At 40.7% G+C, this 16,230-nt stretch overlaps 1 protein-coding gene across 3 annotated transcripts; it reads left to right on the forward strand.

The window, feature by feature from the left end:
* The first annotated feature begins 593 nt into the window (after positions 1 to 593).
* On the forward strand, positions 594 to 14,634 carry NFIL3 (nuclear factor, interleukin 3 regulated). Of its 3 annotated transcripts, none has more exons than XM_054054592.1 (2): positions 594 to 808; positions 10,681 to 14,634. In XM_054054592.1, exon 2 carries the CDS (start codon positions 10,870 to 10,872, stop codon positions 12,244 to 12,246), a length of 1,377 nt encoding a protein of 458 aa, XP_053910567.1. In that variant the 5' UTR covers positions 594 to 808; positions 10,681 to 10,869; the 3' UTR covers positions 12,247 to 14,634. The 3 variants fall into 3 exon arrangements, with proteins under 3 accessions (XP_053910567.1, XP_053910568.1, XP_053910569.1); XM_054054593.1 differs by lacking the exon at positions 594 to 808 and adding an exon at positions 2,098 to 2,236; XM_054054594.1 differs by lacking the exon at positions 594 to 808 and adding an exon at positions 2,383 to 2,676.
* The last annotated feature ends 1,596 nt before the right edge of the window (positions 14,635 to 16,230 follow it).

Raw genomic sequence — 16,230 nt, forward strand, 5'->3', positions numbered from 1 at the left:
GCAAAACCCCACAGTACTCGCTAACTCGGGTTACAGAGCGAAAACCCGCACTCGTGCCAAGAACGGCCTAGCTATGTCAAACAAGCTTTAAGCCATTCCTGACTCCATTCCCTAATACAACCCCCCTCTATCTATTGCAAATCCTTTCGCAAAACCCCGTTCGCAGCCCATAACGCGCGCACTTGTTAAGCAACACCCCGTGTTTTTTCCCGACACATCCACAGGCTGAGCGCAGCCGACCCCATTCCCTAATTCAGGGACGCGCCTCGGCAGCGCGGGGTTCGATTTTTCACACGCCGATGACGCCACGGGAGCGCCGGGGCTGCGACCCCCCACCCCCATTCTCCTCCGAGGGGTCCGGGCGCGCCCCCTCTCCGCGGCGCGAGGCGAGCGCCCCCCTGCGAGCGGCCGCCGCCGCGGTTACGTAAGCGCCGTCGCCCCCCGCCCCGCACCGCCCCCCGCCCCGCCGGCGGTTATGCAATCGCCAGTACACAGACCTACTGTACGGCAGCACCGCCCCGCGCCCCGCCCCACCCGCTCCCATTCGCCGTCTCGCGGCGGCCGCCGGCGCCGATTGGAGCGGCGCGGCCGCCCGTCACGTCGCGGCGCGGCTGGCATGCGGGCTATGAGCCCCGCGCCGCGCAGCCCTGACCTACTAACACACATCCCTCCGCGCCGCCGCACGCTCCCGCCCAGCCGCTCTGCTGCCTGCCCGCCTGCCTGTGCACGGCGCGTCACGGCTCCGCAGCGCAGCACGCCTCGCCCGGCGCGGGGCGGGGGATGCTCGGCGCCTCGCCGCGCGCTGCAGGTGAGGAGGCGCACGGAGCGGGGCTTGGGGCGTCCGGCTCGCCTCGGCCGGGGCGGCTGTTGCATAACGCGAGCCTGAGCGGCTCCGGCCGCCGCCGCCCGGGGAGGGGACCCGGCGGGGGGAAGGGTCCTGATGGTCCGCGGGCGGCGCGGCGTGCGGGGGGCTGGGTCCCTCTCTTCCCCGAGGTCTCGCAGCGTGCGGGAGGGCCGCATCCCGATGCGGCGTGCGTGGGGCTGGTCCCTCTGTTTCGCGGAAAGCGCAGCGTGCGGGAGGAGGAACGGGAGCCGGTGTCCCCCAGGCCTCGCAGCGCGCGGCGGGCTTGATCCCCCCTCCCTGGGGCAGCGCGGCGTGCGGGGGGACCGGATCCTGGCGCGGCGTGCGGGGGGCTCGGTGCCTTCCCCTCCCCCGGAGCCTCGCAGCGTGCGGGGGCCCGGGTTCCTCTCTTCCCCGAGCTCTCGCAGCGTGCGGTTAGCTGTGTCCTCTTTCGTCCCCGGGCAGCGCAGCGTGCGGGGGACTACGTCCCCCCGATCCCCGGCGGAACCGGGCTGTGTCGCGAGCGACGGCCGCGCCCCGGAGCTGGGGCGATGCGGGGCCAGTGGCCCCTTTGGCCGCCCCTCTGTCGCTCTTTTCCCGGCGCTGCGGGGAGCGATCGCACGATAGTTCCTGGAAATGTTGCATTATGTAACCGCGGGATTTGCTGGCAGCCGGGCCGGGGAGAGGGGCCGATGATGCCATTCTGTAATCTCGCTACAAAGAAGCCCGGGACGGTCTCGCCCTGGCGCCCGCCGCTGTCACGGGTGTCGCCGCCCTTCGCGGGGGATGCGGGGAGGCGCGATCGCGGGCGACTCTCGGCGAGGCTGTCGGAGCTCCCTCGCGTTTCGGCGATCTTGTGATGTTTCTGGGCTTTTCTCTGGAGCCGCGCGCGTTCGAGGCCCCTCGGTTGGGATATTTTATCCCTGCGCCTTGGAGGACGCTGCGATCAGGCTGTATTTTTAGGAAGGCGTCTCTCCCGGGCGCCGCGCTTACGGGCTTTCGTAACAAACAGGGAAAAAAACAGAAGGGAGGGTGTCGGCGTCGTGCCGTGAGGCAGCGCCCCGCGAGCGGGCCGGTGCGGCGGGGGCGCTGGCGCCGCCCCGCAGCCCCTTTGTTCTGGGCTGGGGCGGCGGCGGGCGGGCCGGGCGCCATGCGGAGCCGCCGCTCCCCCCGCCCCGCCGCGGACAAAGGGCCCCGCGCCGCCCGCAGGTGGGCGCGGGGCGGCCCCGGGGCTCCGCCGTTACGTAACGGGCGGCGACAACAACAGCAACGCGGGCATCGCCCGGATCGGGGGCTTCGGCGAGTCGCTGGGTCCCGCGGCTCGGAGCGCCGGGGTGACAACTTGGGTTCTCGCGTGTGGTTAGAACGGCCCTCCAGACCGCCGGCGCTGTGCTGGTGAGCAAAAACCCTCCGGATCCCACGTTGCGTTCCGCTGTACCTGCCGTAGGTCGTCTTTTAAATGCGGTATTTTTGATAACGTGTGCAAACTTTGATATGTTTGAGTGCTGGGGTCAAGTGCGGCTTCGGTCGTGAAGCTGTCTCGGAGTTACTGTTGTGTCAAAGACAAACCTGTTTCTTTTTTGGCTTGTCCTTGTCACTTGAATGATTGCGCTCGGTTTCATTGTGTTTGCTCCTGTGTGTGTAACCTACTTGGAGTCGTCTTTGCCCTGCTCGGTAATTAATTCAGTCCAGAGCCTCGTTTAAAATATTGCTACGTGCATCACTTCTATGGTCTTTTATCAATCGAAATGTTGACTTTGATGGGAAACTTGAATGAATAAGGATTCTAGTTTTGGCCCGAAGACCTGATTTTAAACTAACAAGTTCAAAGATTGGTGAGTAAAGATCTTTAATAGCGATGACACTAGCAGTTATTATTATAGAAATTCTTACGTCACAGATGTCTTTGAGTGTTGGAAGTGCTAACACTCCTTAGAATAGATCTGCCTCTACGTTCCATTTTTATTTACTTTATGTTTTTAATGCATCTTGTTCTCCAAAGGGCTCTTAACTAGCTTTTAAAATATGCAGCTTCCTTGGTTTGACTTCAAAGCCTCAAGTTTCTGCTGTGTGGGTTTTTTTGTTTGTTTTTTTTTTTAAAGGAACCGATCTGAAAGGTGTCAAAAAGCTTAAGAGTCTTCCCATGAGCAATATGAACTTATGTGACCTCCACAGCTTATCTCACTCTAAGAAGGAATGGTATTTGTCATGCTTTGGCCAAAATTCGTAGAACATATATTCCTTCTATTGCAATAAAGGCTAAATACTGTGATAGATTTCAGTACCACACTGCTTTTTTTCAATCCTTTTATCTTGACATAAAAGTCATGAATAGAATAAATCTTTAGCTCATTTTACATTGACTTATTTTAACAAGGAGTTATGCAAACTATCCTTATGCAATAGTTTTTTCCAGACAGCAATCTTGCTGCTGTTATAACATCACTATGATGCAATAATATGAACAATAAAATCCTCTGTTTGAGTCTTATTACACACTGTTAAGCAATGTGTCTGACTCATCAGCTTAATTGACTCTTCTAGGTGACCTTGCCATGATCATTACAGCCAGTTATGAGATATAAATGTGCTTAGGATATGTAATAGAAATAAAATGCGAATAGATGGCCAAGTCCTGCAGTCCTTTCTAAAAGAAAATGACAGTTGATTTCCATTTTACAGTATTTGAAAATAATTCAAACACCCCCCTGTGATTTTAAAAAAGGTATATCTGTCTACTACTGATGCTAAGCATGACTTTCGAAAATAAGATGGTGTAAGAAAGGATATACTTGGACTTTACTCAAAATGTGGCAGAAGCAACATTCTGAAAACCTTGTTGTGTTTAAAGATAGATGTGAAATGAATTATTATTAAGACCTCTTTGGATAGCCTAGTCGTGTTTTGAATTGATCCGTGTCCAGATTAGCATACTATGAGACTGAATCTGGTGGCCTGTATTACACAAATGTATCTTGTATCAGAAAAAATGTCTTATTTAAGATAGGGTTCCCCCCCCCCCCCTTTCTGAATTGCTCCATCGTAGTATAATTTTCAGTCTGTCTTAAAGCATTTGACTAGTTAACTAGTCTATGATACAGAGGTGGCTGCACAGCAGTTTACTGGTATAGGTGCCAGTGCTGCAAGTACTCCTCTTAGGAGTGGAATGCAACCCAGTAAAGAAAATAGTGAGCTCGGTACGGGCAGTGGTCTTCCTACTTTTTAAGTTGTAGAATCGGAGCTCTAACGATTGCTATTTCTCTGTTGTATTCACAGTGAGTGGAAGATATCAACGTTTTACCAGCAGTGTTTGTTTTACGTATTTGTACTTCATTTGTTATATAACAAGATGCATGTTTAAAGCATCAGCTGGGATTAATTGACATAATTCTGCTGCCTTTAAATAGCGCTATATAAATTTAGGGTAGCTGAAGGTCTAGTCCATGATTGGCATTTTAAGAATGCAGCTCAATAACAGAAAGCCATTTGTTGTCAGAATAATTAACATTTGCTTTTGTTTGTTTGAGGTTGTTTTTGTTATAATGGTTCTTAGCTAGGTGAAAGCTGAGATTGTTTTCCTAGGACATTGTTACTATCAACTTGGAGCTTTTTGCAGTCCAGTCTTTCCTGCTGTCAAGTGGCTGTTGAAATGCAGAGAAATATATTGACCTAGTACTGAACTTCAATAACCTTTGTTTCCTTTGAGGCTTTATAATAATACTGGAAAGTGATGTGATATTTAAAATGGCATGATGTATATACACATACACATATGGTTATATATTACATGTATATAATTACATTTTTATGCAAGTTATAGTTATATTTCCTTCGTTTCTCAGCTTTAAATTTTTTTATGGTGTTTTCAATAACATTTTTAGATTTTGTGTTGTTCCCCTCTACCCCACCCCCGCTCCCCTCCCCTATAATCAGAGTAGTTAACAGCTTGTTTCGAAAAATTGAACAGATCTTATAGAATCATCCTGTCTTCCAAAGGCAATGGAACAAGATATAGGTCGAATTTGCACCTATTAACCTTGACTGACTTTTTTGAGCAACAGCTACCTTTAACATATGTTTCATGCTCTCCAAATAATAATTTTATTTGCATAATTTGTGTAATTTACTTTTGGGAAGCAGGCTGTACTTTAATGAGTTAATTTGTAGTTATTAAGATAAACAGTAACTTAAGTAATTTCCCTAACAACGAGTGCCTTTTGTAAAAATTACATATGACATCAACTTTCTGGGTACAGCTTGGAGGTGGGTAATATGACCGTGCAATAATGTTTCAAGTTTCATGACTATCTTACTAATTTTTTTAGTATTTGTTTGAAAAGTGTCGTAATAAGTGGGTTTTGATGTTCCCAGTGTACTGTATTGTGTAGACATCTCCCTTTCTTTTCTTTCAAGAAGACGATCAACATTTTAGCAAAAATAGGTCATCTTGTACAAAGCTATCATCATCAGCGTTCCACTGACCTAATTACATGTTGATCCTGAAACCGTAAGCACTTAAGATGCCTATGAAGTTGTAAGAAAAGGGAACTGTGTACAGGATCAATAGTTCTGCATTGCTCCATGCTGTTGTAATGGATTCATGGTCTCTATGGGTGCAACTACATGATGGCAGTAATTGGTGGTAGCATTTGTACTGTTAATACTTTCCTCTTTTGTGACTGTGGATAACGTGTCCATCACAGCATAAAATGCAGTCACCTAGGTTTTTTTTCCCCAGGAAGTTTTAACTTCATTTGCTCTATATTGTTTAGACCATCTTAGCTGCAAATCTATCCCGAGGATATTATCACTCTTCTAGTGGAGCCAGCATTAAAGCTTTTCTTAAACATGAATGTAATTTTACCTACAGTGCTAGGTAAAAGGCAGAAAAAGTATGTTGAAGGATTTCGGTGGAGATTGAAAAGGGGCCACATCCTCTATTTGACAGGATTCCTGAATTCTGATAGGCTTAAGAGGTGCATGAATTCATGGCAAAATTTTTGTCTGTGAAAGTGGTAGAGTGGCTCCGAAGTATTTCAGCAGTGGTCAGGCAGGCTGTGTATTCACCACCTAAATGTAAACTCAGCCTTCTGTCCTGCTTGTGCAATGAGAATATTTTTTCTGTACCTCTTAAAAGTCTTGAGACAGATAGTTTTAAAACACTTTGAAGATGAAGTGCAAACTATATTCTTCAGTTTTTCATGGTTTGGAATGCAAATGGGTCATTTTGGTATCTGTGAATAGGTTTTACACTAGCTCTTCTGGTATGTAGACAGATTTTCAAAACATAACTTCTGACAGAATGTCTGTAGTAATATAATTAATGATACTTATGCAAAACATGGACAAGAACAACTAAAAATGTACTTATCAGTACAAGCTTTTATTGTTGGTTTGCAGTTTGCCATATAGTGGTGATTGTGATAAAGGCATACTTCTTCTTCGGAATAAAAGGTTGTACTTAGCTGTTAGTTTCTCCCATTTTTGAAGGACTGAGAGAGAAATATGTTGGACATGTGGCAATACAGAAATTGTGTTGGAGCATCCAACTGCTTGAAATGGGATTTCATTTAGTTTCATAGAATCACTGTCAAAATGTTTGAGCAATAGAATTAAGCAAGCAGTTATCTCATTCTATGATATTTTTGAGAAATTATGCTTGGAGATAGCATGAAATATTTTTCTAAATACAAATAATAACAATAATATGCAGTTACTTTGTGGGGAAACATAGATGTATGAGGAGGCCTGCATGCATTCTCTAAAGCAGAAATTACTTCTGTAATTAAATTACACAGAAGAGAGAAAAGAAAGATTGTGGCTTTGTCCTTCAACCTTTTGAAACGTTTCAGTTACTACAGTGTGAATTCACAAATCCCCAGGATCAGATCCTTAATGTACTATTTTGATGCAATCAGATCACTTAAGTATTTTTTTGAAGTCCATGGATAAATTAACTTTTCATGATTTGTGCGTATGTAATTTCTTGCTTCAACAGCATGAGTTCTACAGAACAGTGTCATTAATACTTGTATCTAGGATTGTATCCCTCTTCTATTGAAGCCAATGGCAAAATTGCTGTGGGAGCAAGACTGAGTCTATAATTAAGTTAATAGGGTCGACTGTTATTACATTGTTGAATTGGCACTCAATGCCATTAACATCAACCAACTAAAAAAAAATATCTTTAACAGGGACTAATGTAAGGCAGTATTAAATGTTGGTTTTATAACACTTTATGAGGGAGTGATAAAGCAATTGAAAAATTAATCATAAGGGAAAATATTGGAATTTGAGATATAGTCAGAGGAATCATTACAGTTCATTAATTTATGTGTAAATACTGATGTTTTTCAGTGGAATTCTAAAATGCAAGTGAAGTGAAATGGCTGGTTTCATTGAAGGCATTTTGCCATTATCATCAGATGGAATTTAATTTGTTTACAGACTTAGCATTGGGCTGATCTACATGAAGAAGTATTAATAAAAAAGAGCTTTGACTCCTGTTTTTAAAGCACCAATTCCAGTTACCAAGATAAAAGTGCTCAAGGAAGATGTGGAAAGAGCTAAAGATTTATTGTTGGTTTTTTAGTCCACTGAAGTAATGTCATTAGAACTAAATCTATAAATAGAAAACCAGTTGAGACTATGTCAGTGGGTTACACGTCTGTCTTGATGTCTTTACTGATGGACTCTGGCAGAGAGCAAAGTTGAATGAGTGCAAAACCACGGTCGTTTTGATAAACAATATTTGCAGTAGACTTGCATGCTACTTATGTTCTATGTGTTCGTGCCAGGAACAATCTGTACAGGAGGAAGACTGGGCAAAACAGGAGTTATCAAGTGCTACAGTGAGCAGATTGTATACGGGAATGGCCCAGGCTGTAGAAGTCCAGTGGAACAAGGGACATGAACTGTGCAGGTTGTTGGGTTGTTAAGTGCAGCTCAGTGCCACGGGTAGGCTGCAGGAGACTGTTCGCACGTGCAGTTGAGTTTTTACTGATACATAGATGGTCATACTGATGAAGTATGCCTTTGGTGTAAATTCATTTAATTAAAAAAACCCCAAACCAACAGCTTTTTGCTAATTATTATTTTTATAATTATTATTATCATGATTAGTATTTTTCCTAGATCACAGTATTGGACAAACACCAAAGTGGAATCACTTTGAGCTGGAGACCATACAGATAGGCACAGAGTCATAGTTCTTATCCTGAAACAGTCTTGTTCAAGACTGAACGTACGGCTTCTAAATCATCTGGAAATGGAAGATTGGAATAAAAGAGGAAAAAAAAAGTTGTGTAAAGTCTGTGTATGCATAGTTTATTTTTCTAAAATACAAACAAATCCTATGTTTATAAGTACTTCCACGCTCTGGCAACTGTTTCAAGTAAGTGTAGATGTTCCAGGCTGTATGGCAGATAAATACATAGAAAATAATATTGTATGTCTATATTGCTATCTTTTTTTTAAGAGCATAAATTCTTCTATTTGGATTTGGGTGTAGCTCTCTAGTAAATTCAATAAGACCTCTCCATTGATAATGGCCTGAAGTGTCACAAAAGTTTGAACTCTCTCGACTTCAATGAGAGTTGGCTGAGATGCATACTATGAAAGAAGCGATGATATTTGTAGGTATTCAGTGCATGTTATAATGTTCCCTGCTGCGTGCTGTTAGTTATGCATTTCCTAAGAAATACATAAGTTGTTAGTGATACAAGTGAATGGTGTTGTATGTCAAGAGTTACACATCAATACCAATGCTTTCCCAGTGCTACACAATAAAGAAATAAAAATCACAGTATTTTTCTTCTTTTAATATGAAACCATGTTACAGAGACTGAATATTCTACAAATGCCACAGACATTCAGGTGGCCTTATCTTTTTTGTTTTTAAATACTGTGATTCAGCAATCATTTTTGTTTTTTAATGTTGTGTTGCACTAGATTTAAACCAACAAGTTCAAAGATTAGCAGTGAAATGGACAGAATGTCTATACAGCTTCTTCAGTAAATGAAATTTTACCAAATGTTTGGACAAACTGGTATTGCTTTGTTGTGGGGCTTATTTTTGTTTTTAAACCTGATCCAGCTCCTATTTAACTCGACAGAAATCTCTGTTTGGCCCTAGTTTGAATTTTGGATTAGGATCTAACTAGGTAATTGTTTGTATATTAGAGATACGCTTCGCCTTTACAAAAATGGAAATTTGTGGTGCTTCTTTTGCGCTAAAAGTTTAAATGCTGCCTTTGGTGTGGCTGGCTTCTAACTATTTTCGTTAAGGCTGTATTATCGAAGACAAATAATTACATGTCAGTAATTAACCATGGAATTTAGGAAATTCTACTTAGCTGTTCTATTAAATGTGTTAATTTTTCATGACAGAAGAGTTGGCATGGTTTGATGGAACAGAACTCAGCTTGAAACCTGGGTCTTTATGACCCTGCTTAATTGTTATTACATCACTCACTCCTCTTTGCCTTCTGGAAAAGAAAAATAGGCAGAATACAATTAATTAATTCTTTTCTAACTTTCCTAACTGATAACGTTAAAATTAGTTCCATTAGTCATTGCAAAAACATTCCTGATAAATAGTGACATTCATCTGAAATGGTTGATTTTTATTTTTTTGTTATACAGGCAAGAATCATTGCTGATTCAATAGCCAGTTCTAAAAAAAGCAGTTGGCATACTATGTTTATTTTATCAGGAACATGACTGACTGTGGAAAATGAGGTATTGAGAAGGTATATCTCAGATCAAGATCAAATGATTTTATGAGAATTAAGTATTTCTTGCATTAAGAGGGACCAAATAAAACAAAGGCCAATTTAAATCTTAAGTTCAATTTTAATGATTAAAATGTCTACATCTAAAGGTTAAGCTAGTATTCCTTTGTTAAAAGTATGACTTTTAGATCTACTCTAGTATGACTTCTTAGATGTAAACTTCCACTTTAATGCAAAAACTGCTTTCTAAATGTGTGCATGCCTCAGTGGTATTAAAGTTTACTTTCATATAGTAAGACTATTTTTCAAATACAGATTATTAATTAAATGGTATTTCTCTAATGTAGTGTTCAATGCTGATTTTAAAGTTCTCTTTTGGTAGAAAAAAGGAAAATTATGTAATACATTTTTTCTTGTCAATATTTTTTAAATAGTTAGATATTTTTCCAAATTAAATGTGTGCGTTTACTAGGTTGAACTATAGGATTGATCAAAAAAGCATTTTAAAATTACAAGTATGTGTATGTGTAAACACTTGTATATAGATATATATGTATATGTAGGATACATAGCAATAATTAAATCTTTAAGCACTTTAATGGATAGTGGTGTTATTTTAAGACAATAGAAAGCACTCCAGCTTGTCTAAATCAGCTTATGTTACTTTAAATCCATGAAAGACACAAATATATAGCATTTCTAAGTCACACGCTACAGCTGATTTCAGAAGAGGTGCTTTAATGTGGAAGAACCAGATATTTTCCAGTGCTGCTCATCAACATGCCTGGTGTCTTGTGGTGTTAAGTGTTGGAGGTTTAGACTGGTCAGTGATACCATGGAATGTTCTGTGACAAAATTACGGGAGGATCAAAACTCAAATATTTTTTTACTGATTTTTTTCCCGTTCCTATTATACTTGTTTTGGAAGCAAATCTGCTACCTAGGTATCATAAATTTAAAACATCAGTTGTTTCAGTGTTGAGCTATCTTCATATTACAGCAGGTTTAATGAACCAAATGCTAGTCTAAGCTTTTTATCAAAAGCTACTTTTGCATGTCCTGAACCAGCAATTCCTAAATAGTAATCAAATTCTCTATTTATTCTAGGGTTTTAAGAAGATTCCCATTGCCTCTGCCAAGAAAATTGGTTCTAGACACTTCTCTCTTGAGAAATGAAAGAAAAGGAAGAATGTGCATGGAGTTAAAATGACTCTGTTTTTCAAGTTGTGGAGCAAGAAGTACTGGGGAAATAGCTTACTCTGTTGCTCATTGTAGTTTTACTACAAATTGTTTCTGATGCAGCTGAGAAAAATGCAGACCCTTAAAAAGGAACACGGACCTGTTGACACAAGTAGCAACGTGGACAAAATCATGGTACTTAAGTCTACTTTAGCAGAAGTGTCTGAAGAATTGTCTACAAATGAAGATATGCAACTCACTGAAGCAAGTAGTGGGAAAAGCAAATCTTCAGCTTGCCGGAGAAAGCGAGAATTCATTCCAGATGAAAAGAAAGATGCTATGTATTGGGAGAAAAGGCGGAAAAATAATGAAGCTGCCAAAAGATCTCGTGAAAAACGACGATTGAATGACCTTGTCTTAGAGAACAAACTAATTGCACTGGGAGAGGAGAATGCCACTTTGAAGGCGGAGCTGCTTTCACTGAAGCTGAAGTTTGGTTTAATTAGTTCTGCAGCCTATGCCCAAGAGATACAGAAACTCAGTAGCTCAACAACTGTGTATTTCCAAGACTATCAGAGTTCCAAATCAAATATTAACTCATTTGTAGATGAACACGAACCATCTATAGTTGGTAGCAGTTGTATTTCTGTCATTAAACATTCTCCTCAAAGCTCAATGTCCGATGTGTCTGAAATATCATCCATAGAGCATACTCAACCAAGTCGTATACAAAACAACTGCAGAAGTCCTGAAAATAAGTTTCAGATTATAAAACAGGAGCCCATGGAATTGGAGAGAGAGCCAAGAGATGACAGAGGTTCATATAAAGCATCCATATATCCAAGCTACATGGGAGCTACCTTTAACGTGTACTCACATTCTCCTCCTCTCTTGCAAGTTAATAGATCCTCTAGTAATTCCCCCAGAACGTCAGAAACTGATGAAGGTGTAGTTGGAAAGTCATCTGATGGAGAAGATGAACAACAGGTTCCTAAGGGTCCAATCCACTCCCCCGTTGAACATAAAAATGTTCATGCAACAGTTAAAGTTCCAGAAGTGAATTCTTCAGCTTTGCCTCACAAGCTTCGAATTAAAGCCAAAGCCATGCAAGTTAAAGTGGAAGCAGTGGATAATGACTATGATGCAACACAGAAATTGACATCACCCATTGACATGTCCTCAAAAAGACATTTTGAGCTTGAAAAACATGGCACACAAAACTTGGTGCATTCTTCTCACACTCCTTTCTCAGTTCAAGTGACCAACATTCAAGACTGGTCACTTAAACCAGAACTCTGGCATCAGAAGGAACTCAATGTAAAAATTCAGAGTGGTTGCAAAACTGGAGTTGTTGACATGAAAGACAGTCTCTACAATGTCTCTGAGTCAGAGAACCTGTATTTGAAGCAGGGCATAGCAAACTTATCTGCGGAGGTTGCTTCACTTAAAAGACTCATAACTACACAACAAATCTCTGCATCAGACTCTGGTTAAGTTACTACTGAATAAAGGCTTATTGTTTTAAAGGATGTAATTTGCAGTAGATCAATATGTTTTGTATTATGCTGAATTTTCACTGGACTTGTGATGTCATTTCACTGTAATGTTCACATTATGTCTGATTGGTGTCTTTTTGTGCACAAATTACTATGAAGACTAGGTTGTGTTATGATCACTATGCCTTGTGTATAGTCAAGTAGCCTGTACAAAGGCTGTATATAGTGAACTTTATTTTCTTTTTGTTCTTCTACTATAAAGCGTGCAAGTTACCAGTTACAATAAAATATTGGTGACAAACACAGAACATTTACTCCAGTTCAGTTGATTTTATGAACTTGTAAATAAGTTAATTAAAACCTGGCTTTTTCTTACACTGTGCTCAACTTCACTTACGTTTGATTTTTACAGCCTAACAACCAAATTACAATTTACAACCTGTAATCCTTCTGCCACCTTTTTCCTTAACACTTTTTTTAGAAGAGAATAGAAATAAAGTGACTATTTATAAATGAAACAGTACCAATTTATAGCCTTAGCCATCTTTAACTTATTTATTAGTAGAAGTTAACCAAAACCCACACAAATTCAAACTCAGTAACTCCTATATCAACAACCTTTTTTTTCTCCTTCTATCTCAGATAAGACGGTAATGAGTTTCCTGAGTGGTTTATTGTGATGAACCATTTTTTTTTTTAATGTTGTTACTCGGTATTTTAGATTAAATTAATTAAGTTGGATTTGTGCATCTACAAAGTTTTCAGAGCCTTGCAGCAGACAGAATTGGACCATCCTTGTCAAGGGCTGTCTTGTGCGTGCAAGGAGTGCAAACATAGAAATAAGAATACACAAAGGCTGCATAAAAGAATCTACCCCTCTTGCATACCATGTTTCTTTCTACAGCAGACTGTGGGCCACCTGTAGATGAAGGATAAGTTTACTGGATCTTAGCTCAACTAGGCAAATATCTACGAAAGAGATAGGCAATAGCAGTACCAGAGTTAGAGGAGTTAGCTATTTTAGTTCCCAGTGTGGGGGCATGCATATGATTGCATTATGAAGTAAGTCTTACTACCAGTTTGGCCTTGGTTTCAATGGTTTAGTAAACTTAACTGGAAGACCCTGACTCGCTAAAGGGCATTGTGCTAGAACTTCTTCAATGTAAAATAGAGGCTAGGTGAAGAACTGCACAACCCAGATGCTACTAGCCCCGTACAATTTATGCAGATAATAAACTCTTCACATGATGGCTGGAAAGGACTGTGGTGCTCTTTGTGTTTGAGAAGAGCCATGCAGAACAGAATTGCATCACATATCCTTGGTTTGGCCTACCAAAGTCTTTCATTTAAAAATTAAAAATAATTTGTAAGTAGAGCATAGACTTGGCAGGGGTTCTTTTCATACTTCCCCCTTCTTTTAATGTACTAACAAATCAGACTAATAGATAAGGTTTTCCTAAAAAGGCTTTTTATTAATTGCCATACTGTATAATGGATGGAACGTTTCCATAGACTTAGGATACTAATTAAGAAAACAATATGTATGTATTGTTTTTTAAATTCATACTTGACTTGAGTGAAAGGAACTTTGACAATATTTTGGGGATATGAAAAGGAGTCTGAGTCACTCCTGACAGCTCTGAAGCTTGGTCCAGCAGTCAAGGCAATGGCAAAACTCCCTGATGTCAGCAAGGCCAGGATTTGATTGTGTACCTTTTCGGGAGCTGATTCACAGTCATGTTCTGGGAGGACCTTGGCACAGAAATCACTGGTACTTTCTGAGCTTTTTTGAGCCTTCTAACTGCTGTGCTGTATTTGTGGCATTCAGAGTTAATAAACTGTTATTCTTTTTTCATGCCTTAATAATACAATAGACCCTATAGTTGGGCTCTGTATGTATTTGGTAATTAATATAGATGACATTTCAATGTTACTGAAAATAAGCTCAGGATTATTGCATGAAATGTAAAAAAAATTGCATTGAATGATGGGGATATGAGACATGAGGCAGTGATTGCTACTGTCTCTTTGCTTGCTAAGTATCTTCTGTAAGCAACAATAAAATTCTTTAAATATTTTGCATATTATTTATCACATGTAATGTGTTCAAGGAGAGGACTTAAAACTCTCAGTGTTGCCATCTGTGTAAGCGTAGATCTATTGGGGTTTTTTTCCATTTCTTGTTACAGTTGTTTGTCATAATGGAAGAATGTTGTCCTCTTTCTAGCTCATTATATATTTTGTGTATCTGTTTTGTGCAATTAATACTTAACAGTAATGATGTAGTTAATTTGTTGAAGGATGTCATTGCAAGAAAGTTATAGCATGGAGCTTAGGAGCACAATCAGATGTTATTTATACTCCCTTTATACCTTAGTGTTATGCTTCATTTGAAGAAAGAAATAAATAATTTGTCTTTTGTTCAAAACTGAATCTAATCACAATATGATTTTCTATTACATTCATCGTCCTCGTCCAACACAGAGGTGTAGCTGCAGTTGATGACAAATCTTCCTGTGCTGGAGTTTTCTGCAGCTAACACTTGCTATCTCCCACAGCGGTTGTAAAGTCACAAAATGCAGAAGCTTGGGTGGTAGATACAAAGCCCCATTCTTGCCTTGCCCTCTTTGGCCATCTTTAGCCTCCTTTCCTTCAGGACATGGTACCAGGAAGGACGGAGAGTCACATTGACTGGGGGAGGGAGAGAACACGATGGGACTGTCCTCCCGTTCCAACTTTCAGTTACAAAGTTATGTGACCAGAGGAACTGGGGACTCAGCTGTGCCTTTCCAGCCTGCCTTCTGTGTACCGTAGAAAACAGAATCAGCCTCCATGTTTTCATCCTTGGCTGGTTTACTTGTCTTTCCACTGGAGATTTTAAAGTTGGCTTGAGCAAGAAATGGGCTTTACCTAAGTGGATATAAACTGGCATCACATCCTGTGTTAGAAAAAGCCTCATAAGCTCAGCAATTAACTGACAAAACATGCTGAAAGTAGAATCTTTCTCATATGAAGGAACATGGATGACAGGAAATGTAGAGTGTGCCTCCAAATTAGAATGTTAAGGAAGGCTACATACAGAAACTGGGAACTACAGAGACTTATCAATGTAAATTGTCATTCCTTTTTGGGAACATACTGATTACCAAGCTAGGTTAGTTTGGCTAGTCACGAACCCTGTCTGTGATAATCATTAGTATGAAGGGCTTCGTGGAAAGGCTTATGAAAGTTTATGGCAAGTAACCGTTAATGAGCAAGGTAAGCTTTCTCGTAGTAACATCAACTAGTGCTTAATCAACACTGAACTGCGCGTATCAGGTTGTCTGTTAAATCTGCCTAACTTAATTATGTATAAACACAATAACACCTTCATGTTCTATCAATACCTAGGTACATGGTACATGCATGTGGACATGCCCATACATACACCGAGCCCATATATTATGATTTTCTGAATCCCTTCAACTTTCTGCCTTTGGTAAAATTTACATATTGGCATGGGATATATTTAAATTTTATTAATATTTTGTACAGCAACACAGCCCCTTCTTCCTGTATAGGAGATAGGTAACTGGCAATTCCTGGTTAATCTTATTATTTTGGATGCTTTTATTACGGCACTCATCTCCATATGAAGACATAAACATGAGACAAAAACTATTTATTTTCTGTACAACTTAACAGAAATGTAAAAATGCACCATAAAAACATTTCTGAAGTTTTATTAAAATACCAACTCCTAAAAATCTTTTATACTTGCTAGTACATAAATGTGCTGTTAAAAATAGGCAGCATACAATGAATTTAGCAGAAAACTCACAGGCAATCCAATTAATATGGCCTTTATTAACACCATATTGTTTTTAAAGTATTTTTACAGTTTATTGCACAATACAAGCCTGGTAACAACAAGAATACAACAAAACAATTTTTGGTATTTATTGCATAAGAACAAGTAGCACATATTGTTCCATTACAGGGC

The sequence above is a fragment of the Cuculus canorus genome, chromosome Z, assembly GCF_017976375.1.
Source record: "Cuculus canorus isolate bCucCan1 chromosome Z, bCucCan1.pri, whole genome shotgun sequence".
NCBI lineage: Eukaryota > Metazoa > Chordata > Aves > Cuculiformes > Cuculidae > Cuculus > Cuculus canorus.